A 24388-nucleotide genomic window follows, 5' to 3' on the forward strand; every position below is an offset into this window, starting at 1 on the left:
CACAGTGACAGCCATACGATTTGTTTTATGCCAGAGGCAGCTATGTCAGTCATGACAAACGGGAGGATGCTAACGTTAAATATATTACACTTTCATGTTTTTATTTTGTCATTTTCTTACATCAATATGATCGTCACTTACATCAAAACATGGTGGATGCACATCAATACTATCTCATCTAACGCGGACGCTTGTTAGAAGCCATAACTCCAGAGGCACCGTAGGTCCTCAGCCGGTCAGTCAACAGGCTAAACTCAAAAATACCGGAGAAATGTCAATAGCGACCTAGCCATTTAAGTGTGTCAAAATAAAAGTCTGGTGTTTATGTACCCACTAACGCTGTATTATTTCATGTATGAAGGTTATACTGTAGCAGATGTCTCTTTAAGAATTGCGGCCGGCCGCGGCCGTTACAGGAGAATACAGAACGGCCGTCGACGGCCGTTACGGGGTATAGAGGGTTAAGCATACAAACTGGACCTATTAAGACTACACATCCTGTTCAACTGCTTCCTCTGCCAAAAACTGTTTCAAAATAAAAGTCCTCACTACAATATTTCACTGTTAAACAATTTAACCCTTTAAACTACTGAACTTTTTAACTGTTCAGCCATTGTAACTGTTACTTGTCATCAACTATGACTCCTACCCACTGTAGCTAGTTAGCTAAGTTAGCTAAGTAACTTGGTTAGCATAGTTAGCATGCTAGCATGTTAGTTAGCATGCTAGTTAGCATTTTTAGCAAAACTGCTAAAAATGATTAGCTAAGTTAGCTAAGTCACATGGTTAGCATAGTTAGCATGCTAGCATGTTAGCATGCTAGTTAGCATTTTTTGCAAAACTGCTAAAAATGATTAGCTAAGTTAGCTAAGTCACATGGTTGGCATAGTTAATATGCTAACATGTTAGCATGCTAGTTAGCATTTTTTATAAAACTACTAAAAATGATTAGCTAAGTTAGCTAAGTCACATGGTTAGCATAGTTAGCATGCTAACATGTTAGCATGCTAGTTAGCATTTTTTATAAAACTGCTAAAAATGATTAGCTAAGTTAGCTAAGTCACATGGTTAGCATAGTTAGCATGCTAGCATGTTAGCATGCTAGTTAGCATTTTTTGCAAAACTGCTAAAAATGATTAGCTAAGTTAGCTAAGTCACATGGTTAGCATAGTTAGCATGCTAGCATGTTAGCATGCTAGCATGTTAGCATGCTAGTTAGCATTACTGTTAAAAATTATTAGCGAAGTTAACTAAGTCATATGGTTAACATAATTAGCATGTTAGCATGCTAATTAGCATAGTTATCATAACTAATACAAATTATTAGCTAGGTTAGCTAAGTCATTTGGTTAGCATAGTTAACATTTTAATATTGTTAGCATGCTAGTTAGCGTAGTTACTTGGTTAGCATTATTATCTTTAACATAGTTAGCATAACTACTAGCAAACATTGGAGCCATTCCGATTGTTAGTTATCGTCAACTATCTGCCTAAATAATTTAACCATTTCAATTATCAACCTATTTAACTGTTCAGTCATTCCAACTATAGTAAACCTTATCTACCAAGCAAATAATTTAACCATATGAACTCATCATATTTTTGCATTTTCATGCACTGTATTTCCTTCAGGAAATGCTTTTCTAGTTACAGTGCATGAAAATGCACTGTACTGTTCTTCCTAGGCTTCTTATTCTTATGCTTATTACAGTGCATGAAAATGCACTGTACTGTTCTGTCTAGGCTTCTTCTTCTTCTTCTTCTTCTTCTTCTTATTCTTATTATTTTTCTTCTTCTAACGCAGTTAATGCAGCTTCAACCGTTTAACGTAGAAACTTCATTCAAACTGCGTTGCGTAGGTCTTACTTATGACATGTGGGCTTTGTATTTTTCATCTTTGTAACTTTTATACTTTTTAAACTATTAATTAAAAACTGCTCAAAATGTCCCCATAGACTTAACATGGGCTGATGACATCACAATGGACTAATTAACTTGATTTGCACCTGGTATTATCTTCCAGCTGCTCATCTAGGCCCCATCAAAGAATCAGTTCAACTGATTGCACCTGTATCAACTGCTTTCTACTGAACTAGACCAACTCTCTCTGTCTCCCCATTCTACAAGGATATAAGACACATTTCATCCAACTTTCTATCCATTCATCCTCTTCAAACCATTCACTCATCCACCCATTAAACTATCCATCAACATCCATTAAACAATCTGCCTATCAACATCCATTCAACTTTCTGTCTATCAACATCCATTACACTATCTACATTTAACTTTTAAACTAAGTTAGCTAAGTAACATGGTTAGCATAGTTAGCATGCTAGCATGTTAGCATGCTAGCATGTTAGCATGCTAGCATGTTAGCATGCTAGTTAACATAGTTAGCAAAACTGCTAAAAATGATTAGCTAGGTTAGCTAAGTCACATGGTTAACATAGTTAGCATGTTAGCATTGCTAACATGCTAGTTAGCATAACTACTAAAAATGAAAACATTAGCTAAGTTAACTAAGTTAAGTATTATCCACCTATTTAACCGTTCAATCACTCCAACTATATTAAACCTTATCTACTAAGCAAATCATTTAACTATATAAACTATCCACCTATTTAAAGGAACACGCCACCCAATGTCAGTAGTAATATATGTTCTTACCTTAACTTTCACGAGTTGAGTCATACCTCTCCCGTGTCCGTACGTGCACTCAAACGCTCTGGTGCGCGGCTGGACTGTGTTAGCATGTTGCTATGCTAGCGGGCTTTGACGGCAACTAAGCGTAGAAGTAATCAAAAACATCCACGTTTTACCGACTTAAATACAGTTGCACGAGTAGTTGATAGAAATGCTACGGCCACGCAACATGAAACGTGGCGATTTTCCAAGCGAATAAACCGGAGAACTACAATGTGTGGCGCAATAGCACTTGGGAGTACTTCGACCTAGCGTAGTAGTATTGTTAACACCTAATTGTAGATCCTATCCACCACAGAGTTTAGAATCCATACTGGATCGACCCTCAGCCTCTCCCTCCCCTCTGAGCGAGAGAGGCACACACACTAGAGATGCGCTGATGGGCTATTATTTCAACCATAACTGCATAGCAAAACTTATCATCCATCAGCCATCCATCAACACCAAAGTTTTTTGACCAATCTTCGAAACGGCACCCGCCCACCATCCGCTGGTTGTTTTAATGTAGGGGGTGATGCAGCGCTGCTGACGTGAGCTTAGAAAGCCCTTGCCTGTTCTAGGAAGACTGATCCAATGCAGCAAATATATTAAAAGGCTAAAGTCGTACATTGGCTATGTTGTAGCCTATCCCCAGAATATCAGCAGCAAACTCAGTCTCTGTCTCGCAAAACAGTCTCCAAATAAAACGCACATCGGCCTGTTGCCTATACTGTGACAATATATCGTCCAAAATGCTTGATTGCATTGCATTCTCCACATTTTTAGCTACATTTTCATGTACCACATCAGCATTTTTGTTCAGTGAATCTTTTGTAAATTGCTTTACAATTACCGTCGGGCCTATAGGCCTATTGCCTGGCTTGCCTCAGCTTCGGTCACGTCCTTTTACAATTTTATCATTGTAATAAAAAACGCAATTTGCCACATAATTTCAACATGCTCCTGGCCTACTAATTAATGCCTATTGTACTTTATTTTTTGCAAAAAGAAAGAAATCCTTGATAAAATAACAAGTCATTCACATTATAGGCTACTTTACACACTGTTATGTCAGGGTGACTGAAAGCCTGTTCTGAAGACTCCCATTCATTTTGACTGCACGAGCGCGTCTTTTTCAGACAGACAGCGCAATTCATTTTAAAGCAATTAAGGTAAGAACATATATTACTACTGACATTGGGTGGCGTGTTCCTTTAACTGTTCAGTCATTCCAACTATATTAAACCTCATCTACCTAGCAACCAATATAGTTTGTTTTTACTCTGTATGATATTTTACATCATATTTTTTGCATTTTCATGCACTGTATTTCCTTCAGGAAATGCTTTTCTAGTTATTAATCTTCTTCTAACGCGTTTAATGCAGCTTCAACCGTTTAACGTAGAAACTTCATTCAAACTATGTTACGTAGGTCTTACTTAGGACATGGGTGCTTTGTAACTTTTATACATTTTAAACTATTAATTAAAAACTATTCAAAATTTCCCCATTGACTTAACATTGGGCCTTTATGACATCACATCAATTAGAATCTTCTGCCAGGTGGCCAACTGTCAGTTTCTCAGGCTTTAAAAGCATACAGTCTCATTCTATAAGACTACACATCATGTTAAACTGTTTCCTCTGTCCACAACTGTTTCAAAATAAAAGTCCTCACTACAATAATTCCCCATTAAATAATTTAACCATTTAAACTGTCCACCTATGTAACTATTCAGTCATACCAACTATATTAAACCTCATCTATCTGCAAATAATTGAACCTTTTAAACCATCCACCTATTTAACTGTTTAGTCATTCCAACTGTATTAAACCTCATCTACCTAGTTCAGTCATTCCAACTATAGCCTATTAAACCTCATCTACCTAGTTCAGTCATTTCAACTATATTAAACCTCATCTACCTAGCAAATAATTTAACCATTTAAACTATCCACCTATTTAACTGTCCAGTCATTCCAACTATATTAAACCTTGTCTACCTAGCAAATAATTTAACCTTTTAAACTATCCACCTATTTAACTGTTCAGTCATTCCAACTATATTAAACCTCATCTACCTAGTTCAGTCATTCCAACTATATTAAACCTCATCTACCTAGTTTAGTCATTCCAACTATATTAAACCTCTTCATGTTGGTTGCCAATTAGCACATCATCTGTTTTAACAATATATTTCACACCATATGTTTTGCATTTTCATGCACTAGTAATTCCCTGGAATTGCGTTTTCTAGTTTTGTTTATAGTTCAATATAATTGACCGTGCCGCATTCACCCCCCTCTGGTGGTGAAGTACACAGTAGATTGATTTCATTGATAAAATCGATAACAAAAAACACAATACAAAAACCTTGCATTGTATTTATCTATTTGTCTCTCTTTCTCACACTCACACCATCACACACATCACTCACTCACACCCTCACACACATACTCACTGCTAACTAGAGCCCGACCGATAAAGGATTTTGAAGGCCGATACCGATACAAATATTTGTTGATTTAAAAATCCGATATTCCAATATATCGGCCGATATTTTTTTTTTTCAGAAACGCGCAACAAAACATTAACAGATTTCCCTAACATTAGTTATTTGTAGTTATTTATGAGTATTGACAAAAATTATATGATAATGCATTTTAAAAACAAACTTGTTTATTTTTAAATAATATTGTCACAGTGGAACAGAGGAACATCGAAATATATTAAAGTTCTGATAAATAAAATGTATAAAAATAGATATGAAACTTAGATATGAAACTTAGTGTTTTGAACAAAAACACAATAACAACAACCAAATCAAAGTTACCAGTATTAAAAGACTTGGTAAGCTTCATAAATATAACTTTGAACTAAGACTTAATAATTACAAAAAATGATGACATTATTACTATCATCATCATTTGTATTATCATTAAACAAGATAAAGGTCACTCCAAAATGTTTGAGTGTGCGTGTGTAATAATTAGTCCCTATTGCCTTATAAGCTACCTTATAATTACAATGTCAGCTTGCTTATCCCTTTACCTGCACTTTTAAAATTATTTCCATCAAGCTACATCAAACCATTTTCAATCATCAGTTGCTGCCTGCCTTCTAAAACCTACTATTTAGTGATCTAAATCCATTATGTAACTCGTTAATGATGCGGCTGAACGACAGTCTGAAACGCACACTTGGCGTCATTGGATTTCAAACACGTGTAAAAGAAAAGCTAACTTTTATGCACAAGCTACGTTTGATACCTTTTCTCTATGTCTAAATATTCACTCCTTGCACGTCTAACTTACATTTTACAATGCAGGGACTGTAACTACAGATATACTAGTTATAATACTTTATTTAGGCAGAATAAGTTTGTTGTGGTTTCCAAGCTCATTAATGTTAACGTTAGCGGTCTTCCACTGATATTCATGGCATTAGCTAGCTTTGTGGTTAGCTAGTCTATGATGAGCCATAATTTAGCAATGGATAACGTCATACTGCAAATTGTAAAACATGCGCTTTCAAAATAACAGGCCGGAGAAAGATGATACGTTTCACTGCTATAACTGTCACGCTATTAAAGAAATACATCTTCAGTCACATTGTCAAAAGTTAAAAGGACAGACAGTCAACTACACTGTAACAACGTAATGTAATTACTAGCTAATTCCGCTTCACTCGACTTATTTAACAGCAGCAAAACTGGACATTGTTTTCATGAATTTTGTCATGCTTATTTGAGTTAAGAAAACTGATGGGGATGTTCTTTTAATTGTTATTCAAGCAATGTATGTCTCGTGACCAAATCACCTTGAACATGATCTCACTCGCGGATAACTGGTTCTCTCTGCCCGACTCTGGCTGGATCAGCAGGTTGCAGGATGTGTGGCGCGTTATACACGTGTTGCCAGCAGGGACAGTGTAGAGTGCCCTCTGGTGGACAAACTATACAACGCCAACACTCATGACATGGTTGAAGGGTGTTTAGTCCGTTTTTATTTTATTTTTAAAATATTAATTTATCGGCCATTATAAATGCCGATACCGATAGTTTGGAAAATGCCTAATATCGGCCCGCCGATAAATCGGTCGGGCTCTACTGCTAACGTACTAAGATGCCAATGTGTTAGCGCTCTCTCTCTGTCACACCACACATAACATATTTTGAAGGTTAAAGACAAAGGTTTAGCTTTGTTAACTTGGATTTTGATGGTGAAGTACACAGTAGCCTGATTTCACTTATAAAAGGAGATTGTATTTTATTTATCTTTTTGTCTCTCTCACACACACACACGCACACACACTCACAGCTAACGTGCTAACATGCCAATTGGATTTTGATGGTGAAGTACACAGTAGCCTGATTTCACTGATAAAATAACATTGTATTTTATTTATCTCTTTGTCTCTCTTACACACACACACACACACTCACAGCTAACGTGCTAACATGCCAATTGGATTTTGATGGTGAAGTACACAGCAGCCTGATTTCACTGATAAGAACATTGTATTGTATTTATCTCTTTGACTCTCTTTCTCACATTCTCTCACTCTCACACACACACACACACACACTTCTCACTGCTAACGTGCTAACATACCAATGTGTTAACACTGACTACAACATTGTTGATAGCGCTCTTTCTCTCTGTCACATCACATATTTAGACACACACACTACTAAGATGAGCATTTTTTTTTTTGGCAGCTGCTATCAAGACACCACAAATGCAAAACACATTAGGCTAGCCTGATAACGTTATGAACAAGCATTATCCACTGGGCCTGGATAATGCTTGTGTTCATCAAGTCAGTCTCTCCCATTCACAAGGTCATGTACCGTGCCGCTGGACAATAATATGTTTCTTCTGTCAAGAAGTTGGTGATGAGGAGTTGTTCAAAGTCTACACTGAAAATGCTGGACAAACTCTCAAGTCAGCTGTAGATAAATCCCAAAACCCAGTGTTCATGACAAGACTGAACACATGTCTCACCAACAGATGCTCATGCAATTGATATTCGATATCATAAATCCTGTTGGAGAAAACATGTGTTCAATGTAATGCGAGAAGAAAGTGAATCAAAGCATTCATCTAAAGTAAAACCACTGCAGACTGCATGTTTAATCGAGTTGATCAACCTTGTTGATGTGCTAACTCAAAACAAGGCCTTCCTCTCCATGGATGACGTTGAAACCACATATCTGAGTATGCTCGGAACAGAGGGCTTGGAAAACCACTTCCCGGCCTTCACCAGACAGTGGTTAAAGGACAAGATCCTTAATGAATTACCAAATATAAGATCAGTTCTTCAGAAGAACAGAAGGAAGCCTGCAGTCTTGTATGCTCTTGATGCATGCGAGGAAGATATGGTTCATTCTGCTATTACGTGTGATGGTAATGATGAAGACAACATGAATACAATCTTTAAAGCGGCAAAGATCATACGCAAGGTAATTGGTGGTTTCAAACAAGAAAAAACATCAAATGTCATTCCAGTATCAAGTAACACTAATGATATTCCAATATGTACAGTATGATCCGTTGGATCATCGTGGGGCCTGTGCATGAATTGGAAACTAAAACAAGGACCAATTTTGTTGACCGAACGGCACTCACAATAAGCCAAAACATCCTCTATGAATTTAGGTCCAATAGACAGGTGAGGTACAAGCCAAGCCAAGACTCAGTGGTATTCAGACAGCAACAGGCAAGAGAAAATCCACAAGTCTTAGGACTAGCCCTGACTGTTCACCATGATACACGAAGTAAAAAACTGATGGGTCTTCTGAATAAGCAGGGCTATTGTGTGTCATATGGCCGCACCCTACTTTTGGAAACGGCTCTTGCCAATGCTGTAGTAGAAAACACAAAACACTTTCACGGCATGTATGTACCCCCTTTCCTAAAGAAGGGAACATTTGTCTGCTTTGCTGCTGACAACACTGATTTTGCTGAGGACACAGTTGATGGCAAGGGCACCACTCATGGAACAGTTGTGGCAGTATACCAAAGAGCTGATGCTCCTGGTGAAGTAGTTGCCCCTCCTCTGACAATGAGTGACACTAACAGTATGTCAGTCACGCCATACCATGTAAAAATATTGCATTGCGATAAGTCCAAACCAAAGCAAAATAAACCAGTGAAGCAGTTTTCAGTCAATAAAGATGGTATCTCTGGAACCCATCGGCTGCCTCACCTAGGTTGGGTAGTTGCCTCTGCAGTATCCAGGCTGAAGTCAGAAGAGAGCACAAGTAACATCCCATGTTTCAGATTCATTAATATCTGAAAGTCAACCTGTCACTAACATGAGTGGTCAACCCTCCTGACTGTGATTATGCAGGCAAACCAACTACGTCGCCTGGTAGTTGGTGAAGAACATCCAACTGTTATCTCTTTTGACATGGCCCTCTATGAGAAGGTTGTTCAGCTGTTGGATTCCAGACCTGATCTGAAGAACTCCGTTGTTCCAAGGCTTGGGGAATTGCACACCACAATGGCTGCTCTGAGAGCTCTTGGGACTTGGGACTAGAAAATTCAGGTATAGATGATGCCTGGATAGAATCGGATGTCTTTGGCACAGCAACAACGAGGCAAATCCTCAAGTGTACACACTATAAGCGTTCTTTGCGTGCCCATATCTACTCATATGTGGCTCTGTACGAATTGGTTCTGGAGCAATTCTTTATGGAGAACCCACAGCTGAGAGATGTTTGCTGGCAGGCAACAGAGCAAGTTGAATTAGCCTGCTCTGAGAAGGACAAATCCACCAAGGTTGAGTGCACAATGCAGGCTAACAGTACATTCCTTAAGGCTTTGACTAATGCCGAATTTGTGAAATCATTAAATGAGTGGGAAGCAAAGAAAGCTAAAAATTCAATGTTCAGATCCATCATGAACTACTTGCATCGAGTGGAGACAATCCTCTTCTTTGTGGCAGCTCCTCGCACTGCTGATCTTGCACTCCATCTTCAAGCTGCAGAAGGACTTAGTAAGCTTTTCTTTGCATTTGACAGAATCAGATACAAGCGACTGTGGCCAAGATACATTGCTGACATGCATGACCTCAAAGCTAAGCACCCTAAGACCTGGAAGGAACTTCAAGAGGGTAATCTCTCAGTCACAAGGAGTGGCATTCCTTTTGTGTCAGTCGGTGCAGACCATGCATGCGAACATCTCAACAAGGAGATGGAGTTCCACTGTGGCCTGATTGGAATCTCCAACAATGCCAATGCTAGACAGAGGTTTTTCCTAGCAACACCTGAATTGTCATGCTTGGCAAGAGAGTTTAAGAGTCAGTTTGGACTTGGGACAGCAGGCAAAAGCGAACATCCTGGACTAGGACCTAGTGAGATAAATAGAAACCATCGGGCAATAAACAAGATAAAGGCTGCCATACTCATGGCAATCCAGTTACTGCTGAAGGTGACAGGTTGTACAACATGATCACACATGCCTATGTCCCACAAGAATTTGTAACACAAATCTTGAGTGTTGATGCAACTGGACAGAAATTGTATGAAGACTATGTCAAAGACAGAATCAATGGTGACAGCAGCCCTTGGTCACCTGTCAAGAAACAAAACAACAAAATGTTCATGTCAGGCAACCTTAAATCCTCTGTAAAAGTTAGAGACAAAACTGTGGATCTGAGAGAGACCAAAGATCTCTATGGGAGACTACTGGTCCTTGCCAGGTCTAACAGACATGTTGACCAAAAGCAGGCTGTGGGCAACTATGAGTTCACGCAAACACCACGAGCTCTCTTTGCCCCCAGTGGGGATGTACTTCAATGCTCAGACAAATCTAAACTGATACATCTTTTAGAAAATCTGGCAAAGGAATACCAAGATAATGAGAAGCAACAACAACCTGCATGTGAGGACATAGGATTGTCATGGTTCTATTCAAAATGCTCATCCCACTCGGTGGTTGTTCAAAAGTTGACAAAGCCAGCAACTGTAGGCACAGTCAAAGAGCTAAGTGAGTGGTTCTATGACAGACTAATGTATCTAACCAGAGACTATGATGAGGTTATTGTGGTATTTGACACATACAAGGCTGATTCTTTGAAGCATACCACAAGGCAGAAAAGAAGACGAGGAAATGACCCTATCCAGTACCAAATTAGAGATGATACAAACATCAAGAGCATTCCGATGAGCCGTTTACTCTCCCATGACCAGACAAAAGCAGATCTCACAGAGTATCTGGCATCAAAGACCATTGAATACAGTAATAACTCCCCCAAGCTCATCATATCCTCTGCTGCAGGACACTCAAATAGCAACATCCAACGACACTTTGAAAGAAACAACCATGAAGAAGCAGACACCTTGTTGATTCATCATGCAGTTTTGGCATCACATCGCAACCCCTCTGATGCAAAGCTGATATTCTTCTCTCCTGACACTGATGTTCTATTACTTGTCATAGCAAACTATAAGAGTCTGTTGAAAGATACTTGTATTTCAATGACATCTGGGATTCTGCAAGTGGAACAAATTTGGACAGCTCTAGGTGCAGATTGTGCAAAGTCTTGTCTGCATTTCATGCACTCACAGGACAGACAACACCGGGCGTTTTTCTGGAATAGGAAAGACCACTTGGTTCAACATCTACTTGAAAGCAGATGATCGTGTCCTCAATGATCTACAGATGCTTTCACAAAAAAGTGAAGTGACAGAGGATCAGCTGTCTACTTTGGCTAAGTTTGTATGTGCTGCATACCAAAGGGGATCCAGATTGACAATATCCCAGAATTGAGATGGTATCTTTTCTGCAAGCACATGGCAGAGTGACAAGCTTCCACCCACATCTGCTGCTCTGAAGGAGCATGTCCTGAGAGCCCATGTTCAGGCCAGAGTATGGGGACAGGCAGATATTGCGCACCAGGAGTTCCTTGACCCATTACTGAATGGATATTTCAAAGATGGAGATAGCCAGCTGAGACCAATCACAACAAAGTCTCTGCCTGCACCTGAAGCCATCATTGAGATGGTAAGATGTCAGTGCAAAAAAGATTGTGCTTCTCACAAGTGTTCATGCAAATCACATGGACTACCGTGCACTGAGCTATGTCAGTGTGGAACAGACTGCCAGAATGATGACGATTCTCAGAATATAACACTTTTCAGTGACAGTGATGATGACAGTGAGGATGATAGGGGTGTGTAAACTGTTTGTTGGTGCTTTGGATGAGTAGGAGTAAGGGAAGGGGAAAGTTAGTAAATAGGAGTAAGGATGGGGTAGTGGTCATTTAGATTGAGATTTAGTTTTCTCTTGTTTTAAGTTATGTCTGCTATATCTTTTTTATGAAAAACAATAAAAGGGGGGGGGGGGGCTACAATAGGAAAAAATATATAAAATAAATAAAAAGAAAACACTAAAATAAAACACAAAATATAACTAGAAAAGCATTTCCTGAAGGAAATACAGTGCATGAAAATGCAAAAATATGATGTAAAATATCATACTGAATAAAAACAAACTATATTGGTTGCTAAGTAGATGAGGTTTAATATAGTTGGAATGACTGAACAGTTAAATAGGTGGATAGTTTAAATGGTTAAATTATTTAGGTAGATAGTTGACGATAACTGACAGTTGGAATGGCTCTAATGTTTGCTAGCAGTTATGCTAACTATGTTAACAAAGATAATAATGTTAACCAAGTTACTATGCTATGCTAACTAGCATGCTAACAATGTTAAAATGCTAACTATGCTAACCATGTGACTTAGCTAACCTAGCTAATAATTTTTAGCAGTTATGCTAACTATGCTAACTAGCATGCTAACTATGCTAACCATGTGACTTAGCTAACTTAGCTAATCATTTTTAGCAGTTATGCTAAATATGCTAACTAGCATGCTAACATGCTAGCATGTTAACTATGCTAACCATGTGACCAAAGATCCTTAATATACAAAGATAAAGCAGCACAGGCTTCTACAATGGAATGGCATTGTACACAGTTCCTGCCTCCTAAAAAGGCATGGTCAGAATGCGCTGACGCTACCTCGTTGATGAAAACGTCAAAGATTTTTCATTTTCGCGCCTCTCTCTTGCTGTGACCAACTGGAGCTGGCCTGGGTGACTGGATTTGGTACATCGTCGTGGCAAGATGTGGTCTGATTTCGAGGTAAGTGGCAGTTTGAAATGTGGCAAGGTATTTGTGATTAGTCTGTGTCTGTGTAACGAGTTATCTATGTAGTAAAATGTCTGCGGAGTTTAGGTAATAACATTATTATTACCAGATTAATTTGGTAGTTAGGCTACAAAGATAATTTACAAACTGATATTTGCTCTACCTAAATCGGCATCACTATAGCTTGTGGATCAGATCTACTGCAAGCGACATTGATTTAGCAGTTTTGAAATGTGTTTAGCTGCTAGTAAAAAATGAGTACCGGTATGTACACAGTTGTTGGTGCATTGAATTTTATTATCAGCCTAGCGTAGTGAAACATTTAGTTTTACGCCATATTCTCTGTCTGTCCTCGATGACGCGACGATTTTCTCTACTGATCTCTGCCCCGATCCTGCACATTACATATTTTTGTATTAAGTTTGTCTCTGATGGCAAATGTGTAGTCAGGGTGGCGCTCAACGATTGTGTTGAATAACGTTACATCAGTTCTGAGTAGTTTTTCTCGGATGGTCTTGCACAGACCCTTATCAAGCAGCACTAAAATGAACGTCATGTTTGCTAATTCTCTCCCCAGTTGTTGGATGAGTAGAAGGACACTATGGATGGTGAGGATGAACCCGCGATGACAGGGAGGAATGAACTTGAACCTGTGTTATTCAGAGGATAAGTCAATGCTATGTACATAGACTGTGTTCTGTAACTGTCCGCTCTTGTGGCCATTCAAATGTATAGGGCAATTCCACGCAAAACTGTAACATCCATAACACCAACACAATGCCATGGTATTTAGTTGGCATTATGGATGTGACAGTTTTGCGTGGAATTGCCCTATACAAGTTACAGACTTTCAAAGTTAAACATATCAAATATAATTTCATATAGGCTACTAACAATCAGACCTGAAGACTTCATGAAACACAACCAAAATAAAGTTGAAACTAATTCTACAAAAGGCACTCCAAGGAAAAGCCTTTTTGAGTGCATTGGTCAACATGTTTCGACCAACAGCCTGTCACTATGAAACTGTGTAACTAGATTTAAACTTCCCTCTGTATGGAAAAAAAGATCTATTATTCAACATTAGTTAACACACTGAGAATGATTGCTGCACTATATGTATTGTTCTCTAGCAACCTGAAGGTCCAAGACTCAATCCACTGAAGGCTCTCCGTAAGATGGTGGATCTGATGTCTGCTTTGTGGTCCTATAGGACGACGCCATGGATTGGGGTCAGAGATGCGCCTGAGAAGTAAGTGTTTGTGTTTGTAATCAAGTGCTGTAATCACAATTTGACTGATGCTAAAACTGGAGTAGGGGATTTGAATAGACATTTATACTGTGAATTTAAGACATAAAAAGGCTGTTCATGGCCTCAAAGAAGTCAGTCGTAGTATTTGCCTAACTTGGCAGCCTCTCCAGCTGTATCATAGTCTTCAGTCCTATTGTGTTATCACAGCATTTATAGTAGGAAGGATCATATTAAGCAAAGCAATGTGCAGGTGTAGTAACTTAATTTCAAGAACATAAGAACATAATTGTAATTCATGATGTTTTTTCTTTTTTTTTTACTTTGCGTGGTGTTGATTCTGTTTTAGGTGCTGTAAATGCTGGCCATATGACTTCAACCTTCATCCAACCAAACGAAGAGATCCTGCTTTCCTACACTCCATTCAGGATGTTAGTTAATTCAAAGACAATAACAGTATTTAGTTTTGTAAATGCTTAACTACCACTCAATGCAGGACACATCTACTGGCAGTTGATGGAGGGGGTTTAGGGCAGTTGATTATTGTGGGAACAGCATCGTCTGTAAGACGCTTTCTTTTTTGCTGTAAAATACATTATCAACATTGTGCTATTCTTTTCCCTGTGGGTAGACTGCAGAATGTGGCTATGTATGCAGGTGTTAAATTGTGGGATTTGTTGAAAATGTGAATTTCAAATAAAACCATACCATTCAAAGTTAGCCTCACACACTCCATACCCTCCTTTCCTCAGGTTTACTTGTTTGGATCGGATGGACAAGTCGGCACTCCTTATATTAACAAGCTACCTCTTTCTTCTACTAGTTCAATAATATGGTATCTGAAAGAGAAATGTTCATCATATTTTTAGCCTTATGCCAATGAAAAAATAAGTGGTGTAGGCCTATTGTATTTACATTGTAATTTGCGTGTGTAGTAAACCTAAAGATATGGCCGTGTGGCGGCGCTGTGGGATACATCGATTGGCGCTACTTTATCAAACATCAGAGGTAAGGCTAATTGAGAAAGCGGACGTCTGGTTAGGTGTGCTAGTTAGCAACTTGTTAACCAGGGGCGCGTTTCCCATAACCATAGTTGCTAACTAAGTTAGCTACATTGTTGGTTGCAATGCAAACTATGGTTTTGGGAAACGCACCCCTGGCTGTCCAGATTATTATGTGATATGACCTACTTGTTAAACAATAATATGCAATACTATAGTACAGTGGTTCTCAAATGGGGGTACGTGAGATTTTAAAATATACAAATAATTTGCAAAATATAGCCTACAATCATTTGCAATAAATGTAGTCATGGATTATTACAATTTTAAATGTTCCAAATGTTTGAATTTTGTATGTGTTTATTAGTTCCAAAGTTTAATAAATTAGACACTGATGGCACAGTGCTCTGTTTTAAATCTTTTTTTTCTCAACTAAAAATGCTTTGCGCTGGTTAGGGGGAAGGCTACTTGGCTGAAAAAATATTTCACAGGGGGTAGATCACTGAAAAAAGGTTGAGAAACCACTGCCCTAGTTTATGTGTATGGCCGTCTGCTATACAGCCTATTTAAACGCAATCCAGACATCAAAAACGATGCTGATATGACGGTACGTACATGTCTGCGTCCTTAGGGAAGGAGAAGACAGAAAGGTGTCTGTTTATGCACCCAAAGTTTAGGCATTTTCGCAATTGAGTGATCAACATCGAAGTGGTAAGCAACGGTAACTTATTCCAGAGAACCTTCAGCTACTTAGCTAATCATTTTTAGAAGTTATGCTAACTATGCTAACTAGCATGCTAACTATGCTAACCATATTACTTAGCTAACTTAGCTAATCATTTTTAACAGTTATGCTAACTATGCTAACTAGCATGTAAACATGCTAGCATGCTAACTATGTTAACCATGTTACTTAGCTAACTTAGCTAATCATTTTTAGCAGTTTTTCTAAAAATGCTAATAATGATAACAATGTTAGCAATGCTAACAGGCTAACTATGCTAACCATGCTAACTAGCTACAGTGGGTAGGAGTCATAGTTGATGATAAGTAACAGTTACAATGGCTGAACAGTTAAAAAGTTCAGTAGTTTAAAGGGTTAAATTGTTTAACAGTGAAATATTGTAGTGAGGACTTTTATTTTGAAACAGTTTTTGGCAGAGCAAGCAGTTGAACAGGATGTGTAGTCTTAATAGGGCCAGTTTGTATGCTTAAAGCCTGAGACTGGCAGTTGATGCAGGTGGCCCGAACACCTGCCACAGGATTCTAATTGCTTAACGGCTCTATTGTGATGTCATCAGCCCATGTTAAGTCTATGGGGAAATTTTGAGTAGTTTTTAATTAATAGTTTAAAAAAGTATAAAAGTTACAAAGATGAAAAATACATAGCCCACATGTCCTAAGTAAGACCTACGTAACATAGTTTGAATGAAGTTTCTACGTTAAACGGTTGAAGCTACATTAACTGCGTTAGAAGAAGAAGAAGAAGAAGAAAATGCTTAGGAAGAACAGTACAGTGCATTTTCATGCACTGTAATAAAACAAAGATGTCCTCCAATGAGGGGGGGTGGTGGTGGGTAAAAAAAAAACAAAAAAAAAACATAACATTAAGGCAGCTATTTGGCAGTAAAATATCAAACAAAAACCCTAATATGGGTCAATGATCATCTAAATATATTTGACATGATTTCTTGTCATACAACATGACAATTTGACTGCTATAAATTAAATTCTAGGTAATCCTGGAGATGTGAGATTGATAAATTAGTATTTGAAGGCGGCCATTTTGAAAATCCAAGATGCCACTCTCCAAACTCTTCACTGCACTGTAGCCAATTAACTGACAGCATGATAGTAGGCTATTTATTGCATTGCATGTAAATGCAATGGACTATTATCACTGTTCTTCTTATTATCGTCTTTTATTATTCTTCTTCCGACCAAATTTGACGTTTAATAACACTAAAACCACTGAACCGTTTGACGTCATTGAAACACTCCTACAAAGGTCTTGTAACGGACAATTGTACAATGTACTTTTTACATTTGTGAACTTTATACTTTTTGAGATATTTACGATAAAAGAGCAATAAATTCCCATTGAGTTAACATTGACCGCCTTGGCGGCAACTTTTAGCATTATGACGTGACCGGCACCTGAAAGCAATCAACAGCTGGTCCGCTGCAATCAATCTTTCTACCACTGGAGCTGTGAATCTTCTGAACGTTTTGGCCTGCCGTGATACTTTACTTGCTCGTAAAACTCTCTTCCAGAGGCACATTTCTCTAACTACAGACAAGGTAAGTGGTCCGATTTTTGGTTTGACTCATTTATGTCGTCAAACATTATGTTATGTAGCATAGGCTATGTATGAAATGATAGGTCACAAGTAGCCAAACTCGGTAACGTTAGTTCTAACGTTAGGGGAATAGTTAACGTTAGCACTTATCCTATCCGTTGATATTTATTATGTAAGGAAAGTTATGAAACCCACCTAATCCACGTTAATCCACGTTAGGTTTCGATAACGTTAGCTAACAACATTCAAACCTAACGTCGCTCCCAGCTAAGCACTGACGTTAACGTTACATTTGCTCACTAACCAGTAACATTTTAATAACGTTATACTATCTGGCTCTTGATAACCTGTGGAAAGGGACCTGATGAAAACCTTACTGTTTGGAAACGGACCATATGACCAAAGTATTGTTAAAACACACTACAGAAGTTGAGGTATAACGTTTGTGCTGTCAACATAGCTGCAGAGTATGTTTACTTGGCCTAGGCTACTCATTTCTGCATTATTCTGGCCTATAAATTAAAGCTTCCCAGTTGTTGTAGGCTACATCCTAAAGTAGGCCTACATTGTAATCTGTAGAAAAAATGTGGACAGACCACGCTGTAAGATATAGTGTAGCCTAGTTGTTTATCAAGATGCTTAACCTTTTAGGCGCCAGGTTTAAAAAAAAACATCATTCGATTTTTACATCAAAATTTCAAAAGGCCATGGCTTGAAAGTGGTCAGAGATAAAGTCCTACTGTAAATGTGAAAATCATTGAGTATGAACAAAAGTTTATGAAGGGGGTAAATTTACACATCTAATTTGCATATTATGACGTCACTGAATGACAACCACCTCGAATTATGCACATTTCAGTAAATACTGGATGTTGAACATATATTTGAGCAGTTTTGCTTACTTTTTTGTCATTTCACCCACATAACACCTGAACAGGAAAGCAGTCACATGTAAACCAACAATAGTAAACTATTACTATTACCACAAACCTTATTCTACTATACAATAAAGTAGCCTGGTCAAATCAGTTCCTATCGCGGGTGACTTTGTAGTTCTTCAGAGCCCTATTTTTACTACCCCTGCTGTCTTTACTACGTCCATTACGGACACTATCATCACCTTTACCACTGGCACCTTCAGCTACGTTGGGCAGAGGGTCGACATAAGCGTGGTATGCTTAGTGAACACTGTCGGAAAGACGCAAATGACGCACCTCCATTCACAGACGCAGCGTGACTAGACGATCGCTCATATTCTCCAAAAGGCAGATATTCTCCTTCAGAATCAGACTAGGTAAATAACAGACCCAAGACTTCATCACATGTTAACTTTTTCTTCAACATTTGGTGTATTTCTGCTTCAATTTGTGCAAAACTATGGCCTGCATTGCTTCCGTGTTATGGAGGAAATGCACGTCTTCTTATGTGTTTCTCGTGTGTAATCGCGTGTAATACCATGTCCATTACGGACACTATCATCACTATTACCACTGGCACCTACAGCTATGTTGGGCAGAGGGTCGAAATAAGCATTGTATGCTTAGTGAACACTGTCGGAAAGACGCAAATGACGCACCTCCATTCACAGACGCTCCGTGACTATCACTGCCAATAGACGATCCATCATATCCTCCAAAATGCAGATTTTATCCTTTAGAATCAGAATAGATGAATAAAAGACCCGAAACTTCATCACACGTTAATTTTTTTTTCAACATTTGGTGTATTTCTGCTTCAATTTGTGCAAAACTATGGCCCGCATCGCTTCCGCGTTATGGAGGAAATGCACGTCGTCTTATGTGTTTCTCGTGTGTAATCGCGTGTAATACCATGTCCATTACGGACACTATCATCACTATTACCACTGGCACCTACAGCTATGTTGGGCAGAGGGTCGAAATAAGCATTGTATGCTTAGTGAACACTGTCGGAAAGACGCAAATGACGCACCTCCATTCACAGACGCTCCGTGACTATCACTGCCAATAGACGATCCATCATATCCTCCAAAATGCAGATTTTATCCTTTAGAATCAGAATAGATGAATAAAAGACCCGAAACTTCATCACACGTTAATTTTTTTTTCAACATTTGGTGTATTTCTGCTTCAATTTGTGCAAAACTATGGCCCGCATCGCTTCCGCGTTATGGAGGAAATGCACGTCGTCTTATGTGTTTCTCGTGTGTAATCGCGTGTAATACCATGTCCATTACGGACACAATCATCACTATTACCACTGGCACCTACAGCTATGTTGGGCAGAGGGTCGAAATAAGCATTGTATGCTTAGTGAACACTGTCGGAAAGACGCAAATGACACACCTCCATTCACAGACGCTCCGTGACTATCACTGCCAATAGACGATCCATCATATCCTCCAAAATGCAGATTTTATCCTTTAGAATCAGAATAGATGAATAAAAGACCCGAAACTTCATCACACGTTAATTTTTTTTTCAACATTTGGTGTATTTCTGCTTCAATTTGTGCAAAACTATGGCCCGCATCGCTTCCGCGTTATGGAGGAAATGCACGTCTTCTTCGTGTGTTTCTCGCGTGTTTTTCACATGCTTCCTGAAAACTTTGAAAAAAAAAGGTTGAGCTTGAATCGAAGCTCTGGGTGTCTGCCAACTAGTGGTCAAGAGTACAAATGAGATTTTACACTGTACTCGCGTCTATCGTCTGTTTTAATCAGTGACGTTGTTTGTCGCAATTTTGCGACTTTGGCGGGTAAAGGGTTAATATCAGAATGGTCCATCCTTAAGACTCAGTTTATGATAATCAACAGCAACAACACACCCTTTGCCTACAAAATGTTCTAAGCTGTTTAGGCTACTTTAAACTGTTTGGCTATCAACTATCCTTAAACAGAAATTAATAAAACACAAAATGTTGCTTTGTTTGCAGTGAAATACTATAGGCTAGTATATTTAACTACCATTACAGATTTATGGTGCAACAACCTCACTTAAATATCTAAGTTGTATTGAACAATTGTACACATTCCATGTTTTTGGTATAACTCTAACTTGTTTGCTTTTGTCTTTTAGTGACCAGACCAGACCAGTGTGGTGATGACCGTGTATTACATTACGTGTGTGCCTGTCTGTGTGCACATCCTGCCAACCATACATCGCTGACATTAACACTAACATTAATTCCTAAAAACATATCTCAACATATCTGCACATACCTTTGAACTATAGACGTAGATCTGAGATCTACACTGAGACATTCTGAGTATTATATTGTTGCAGGAGGACTATGCCGAAAACTATATGATGAAGCATGCATACATTTGAATCATACCTGTGCTGTGACATCTGTGAAACTTAGCTGTGCTGTTAGACCTCTGTTTTTAGACCTGAGCTGTGCTGTGTGGAAATTAAGATTCTAACCTAAGTTCTGTCTAAAACTGAAGGGCTGAATCTTGTTCTTCAGTCTATATCACCATCAAAAGTGACCTATTTATTACAATTAACTGAGACCTCTAGCTCTTGCTGCCATTTCAGAATTACCACTGATAAATAGATCCGTCTTAGGATAATATGATTGGCATTATCAAATTCTGTATATACACACACACAACTGTGATTTTTTTTTTTACTTCAAGCTTACATTGGTTGTTAAGTGTTCATTAGTGTATTCTGAGTATCATTCTGCTGTATTAAAACAAAGAATGTTGATCAATATTGAATTAACAATTTATTTTTACTGACTGTCATATACTCTAAGCTAACATCTAATCAAGTAAGTGTTTTTCAAGAATACTGGACATGTCTATGTAATCTGAATAATCATACTGTAAGTAAATGTTATACACAGTAGCTTTTTTGCATTTACATGCAATGGTAATTCCCTGGAATTGCATTTTCTAGTTTATATCTGTAGGCTACAATAAACACATTTATTGACAGCATGATAGTAGGCTATTTATTTATATATGTAGGCTACAATAAACACATTTATTTTTTCAACTTTTGCAATATTACTGAACGCAAATCTGCAGGAGAGATTCTAGAATGCACCTAGCCTATTCAGCGATTAGCCTACAAAATGTGTAGGCTATTTGGTTACCAACAAACACGGTTAGCCAATTCACTAACTCAAGACTTCAGTGCCATTATATACAACGTTTTTTTGCACAACAAATACAGAAAGGATGGAGGCAGCTAGGATGGATGAAGGAGTCATTTCAGGAGTCATTTCAGATGGGTCAAGAACAAGGTGAATTCCCTGCATTAGAGGAGCTGATCATTATAACAAAAGAGCACACTCTGTTTAAAGTCATACACAATGGTAAACTAAAACTAAGCTAAAGATAAATGTTACAAAGGTGGCAAAATGAATATAGGCTATTATTAGCCATGAAATTACTCGGCTATGAATCGTTTGTTCATTTTTTTTTGGGGGGGGGGGTGCAAACTTATTCAAAATCATCCCCCCTGTTTTTTTCACAAATCGCACCCTGCTTATGCCATAACATACTCATAAGTGTATATATCTATGGTCAAGTATTCTCACATGAATGTTGTTTCACAATGTTCGTGGGAATAGTAAAAGGGAGGAGTTGAATCCAACACTTTTAAGTTGGTCACAATTATGTGGCATAAGTTACTAGCCAATTGCAAGAAATAACTGTTGATGAAAAAGGATGCTGTTCTTCCAAATGGCTATGACATTGGCTTTTATGGACAAATCGCTATTTAAGTTTCCCCCAAACTTAAATGGGTATTCCCGTAAAGATTCTGGCCTTTGGCTCCTGGGCTATGTTGAGGCGACAGGCGAATCACCGTGATGTTATGAGCCTCGTGAAAAAGTCCCGTGTCACTTACCAAAATAAGGTTATTCGGTGATTTCGCCTTAACACTAACGTTACACGTTCCAGTTTCTGGCGCCTGTAGGATTCCATTCGAGTGCTCGATTATTTTCTCCATCTCGCTTAACGTGGTCGTCACAACGATTTCCATAATGCATTTGATACCGGAATACAGGTGCAACATATTCCGAAATGTTATCGACTCGATTTGGATGTTGTAACGTTAGTCGTAAATAGTCAACAACAGCCTACTTTTACTTCTGTTCTTCTTCTTCTTCTTCTTCTTCTTCCAGTTGCATAGGCGACGCACATAGACATAATAGAGATGGGCGACGCTACCTTCTTCCAGAGCCCGTCTACGGAGAGCCTTGCCACTCCGTATTAAGTCCCATTGTACCGAATTTTGGTTGCAGTTCCACCGTATTTCCACTGGGGGCGATCGCCATGAGTGCAGAATGAATGGGAGTCAATGGAGCTAGACGGCTAAATTTGTCTCTTTCACCTGATTGTCGTTGACAAATCTCAGATTTGATTGTAGTTTGTATAACTTCAACATGGGTTATAGGTCAAAGGTTGAATGAACGAGTACTTATGTCCTTTTGATTTCTTACAGTTTGGGTCGTTGTTGCCCATAACACGCTAGCATTGTGCTAATGAGTGACGTCATTGACACGTTTGAAAGGCTTTTTAGAACAATTAAGTGACTATAAAAAATATAATACTCCACCAAGTGTATTTTCTTTGCCTCCCCTTTCGAATACAATATTCAAATTACTTGAAAAAAAATTATATCCCGAGAAAAGTGGATTTTGAGGGGTACAGCTCCATAGACCTCCATGCATTCTGCACTCGAGGACGAGCGCCCTCATGTGGAACCACAGAAGGAACTGCAACCAGTTCAGAAACCGGAAGTTTTCCAAGAGTGGCAGTTCTCCCCTTATTAGACATTCTCTGCTTCTTCTTCTTGTTTCCTTGGCAAACAGCTTTTGGAAGCATTACCGCCACCTACCGAAATGGAGTGTGAGCTAATAAAAATTAAATAAAGAAAGAGCAATAAAGAAAGAAAAAGAAATTATTTTCTTCTAATCAGACCAGTTCCTTCCAAGAAATTAAACAAAGACCTAAAACAAACTTCACCTGAATTTTTCTGAAGAATTGCTTTTATTCTTAAACCAGGGTTGTGCAACATTCCAGAATTGAATTGAAACTGGATCTCAAATTCCAATTCAATTCTTGAATTTCCCTTGCATCTCAATTGAGGTAGCAAACAGGAAGCAGAACTGCAGTTTGAATTTTGCACAACCCTGTCTTAAACGCTAGGTCAAATTCAAGACTCTTTTCCTCAGTGGTTCCATATTGGTGGAATGAGTTGCCCAGTGCTCTCCGTTCCTGTGATAGTTTTTGGCCTTTTAAGAGGGGTCTAAAGGCATATCTGTTCAACATGCACTTAGTTCATTAAGTGCTTCTTATGCGTTATGGTTTGTATAGTACTGTTTTATTGTCATTAGGCTGTTGATTAATTTGACGTTGTTTGTTATTGATATTCTCTCTCCATTTATAGAAGACACACACACACACACTCTCTCTCTCTCACTTACAAGCCCCATGTCCACAGTGTTGTGTGTGTGTAGAATAAGTAAAATGAATGAATGTCTTGTGCACAATCAACATGGGGGTAAAATGATATCGTCACAAGAGCTAGCCTAGGCTAAACTTCATCTGCATCGCTAACTTCAGCTAAATATGTTACGTTGATTAGAGAGATATTTTTTGTAAAGATCACTATTAGCGATCGCCCCTAGCGGGACTGCAACAGATTGCAGGTACAATGGAGTTAATAGGGAGTGAACTGGCTCTCTGTAAACGGGCTCTGGTAAAGGATCCTCTTCAGGTGCTTTTTAAAAGCATTTCAGTAGGCTAGTGTAGGCTATCCTATGTCAAAAGCTTGCGGTAGCCTACACTCCCATTCAAATAAGTGTGCAAAACGTATAGCATTTTTGAATTTTAAAAAATAATATAAAATCAGAGTGAGTTTTTGAAAAAAAGAAGCTTTGTGTACTATGTAGGGAAGTTAGATGAGTGCAGCAGATGTGTTTTGACATGGGTAGGTCAAAAAGTCAAGCCACATAATAGATTTAAAGCATTTAAAGCATTTTTTTACATTAAAAA

At 38.5% G+C, this 24388-nt stretch overlaps 1 protein-coding gene across 3 annotated transcripts in view; it reads right to left on the minus strand.

The window, feature by feature from the left end:
- The window catches only part of LOC143121445 (uncharacterized), a 63481-nt gene extending 40877 nt beyond the window's left edge, over positions 1–22604 (minus strand). Inside the window, exon 1 of one of the 3 annotated variants that reach the window (XM_076281803.1) lies at positions 22472–22604. In XM_076281803.1, coding sequence (XP_076137918.1) covers positions 22472–22537 — 66 coding nt within the window. In that variant the 5' untranslated portion in view covers positions 22538–22604. Of the gene's footprint in view, positions 1–22235 lie in introns of all 3 variants that reach the window. The other 2 variants (XM_076281802.1, XM_076281804.1) reach the window with 2 other exon arrangements.
- Positions 22605–24388: the final 1784 nt, after the last annotated feature.

This window comes from Alosa pseudoharengus, unplaced genomic scaffold, assembly GCF_046254945.1.
Source record: "Alosa pseudoharengus isolate Yale_2024_CS ecotype anadromous, Long Island Sound unplaced genomic scaffold, YU_APseudo_1.1 YU_APseudo_1.1_scf_13, whole genome shotgun sequence".
Classification (NCBI taxonomy): domain Eukaryota; kingdom Metazoa; phylum Chordata; class Actinopteri; order Clupeiformes; family Clupeidae; genus Alosa; species Alosa pseudoharengus.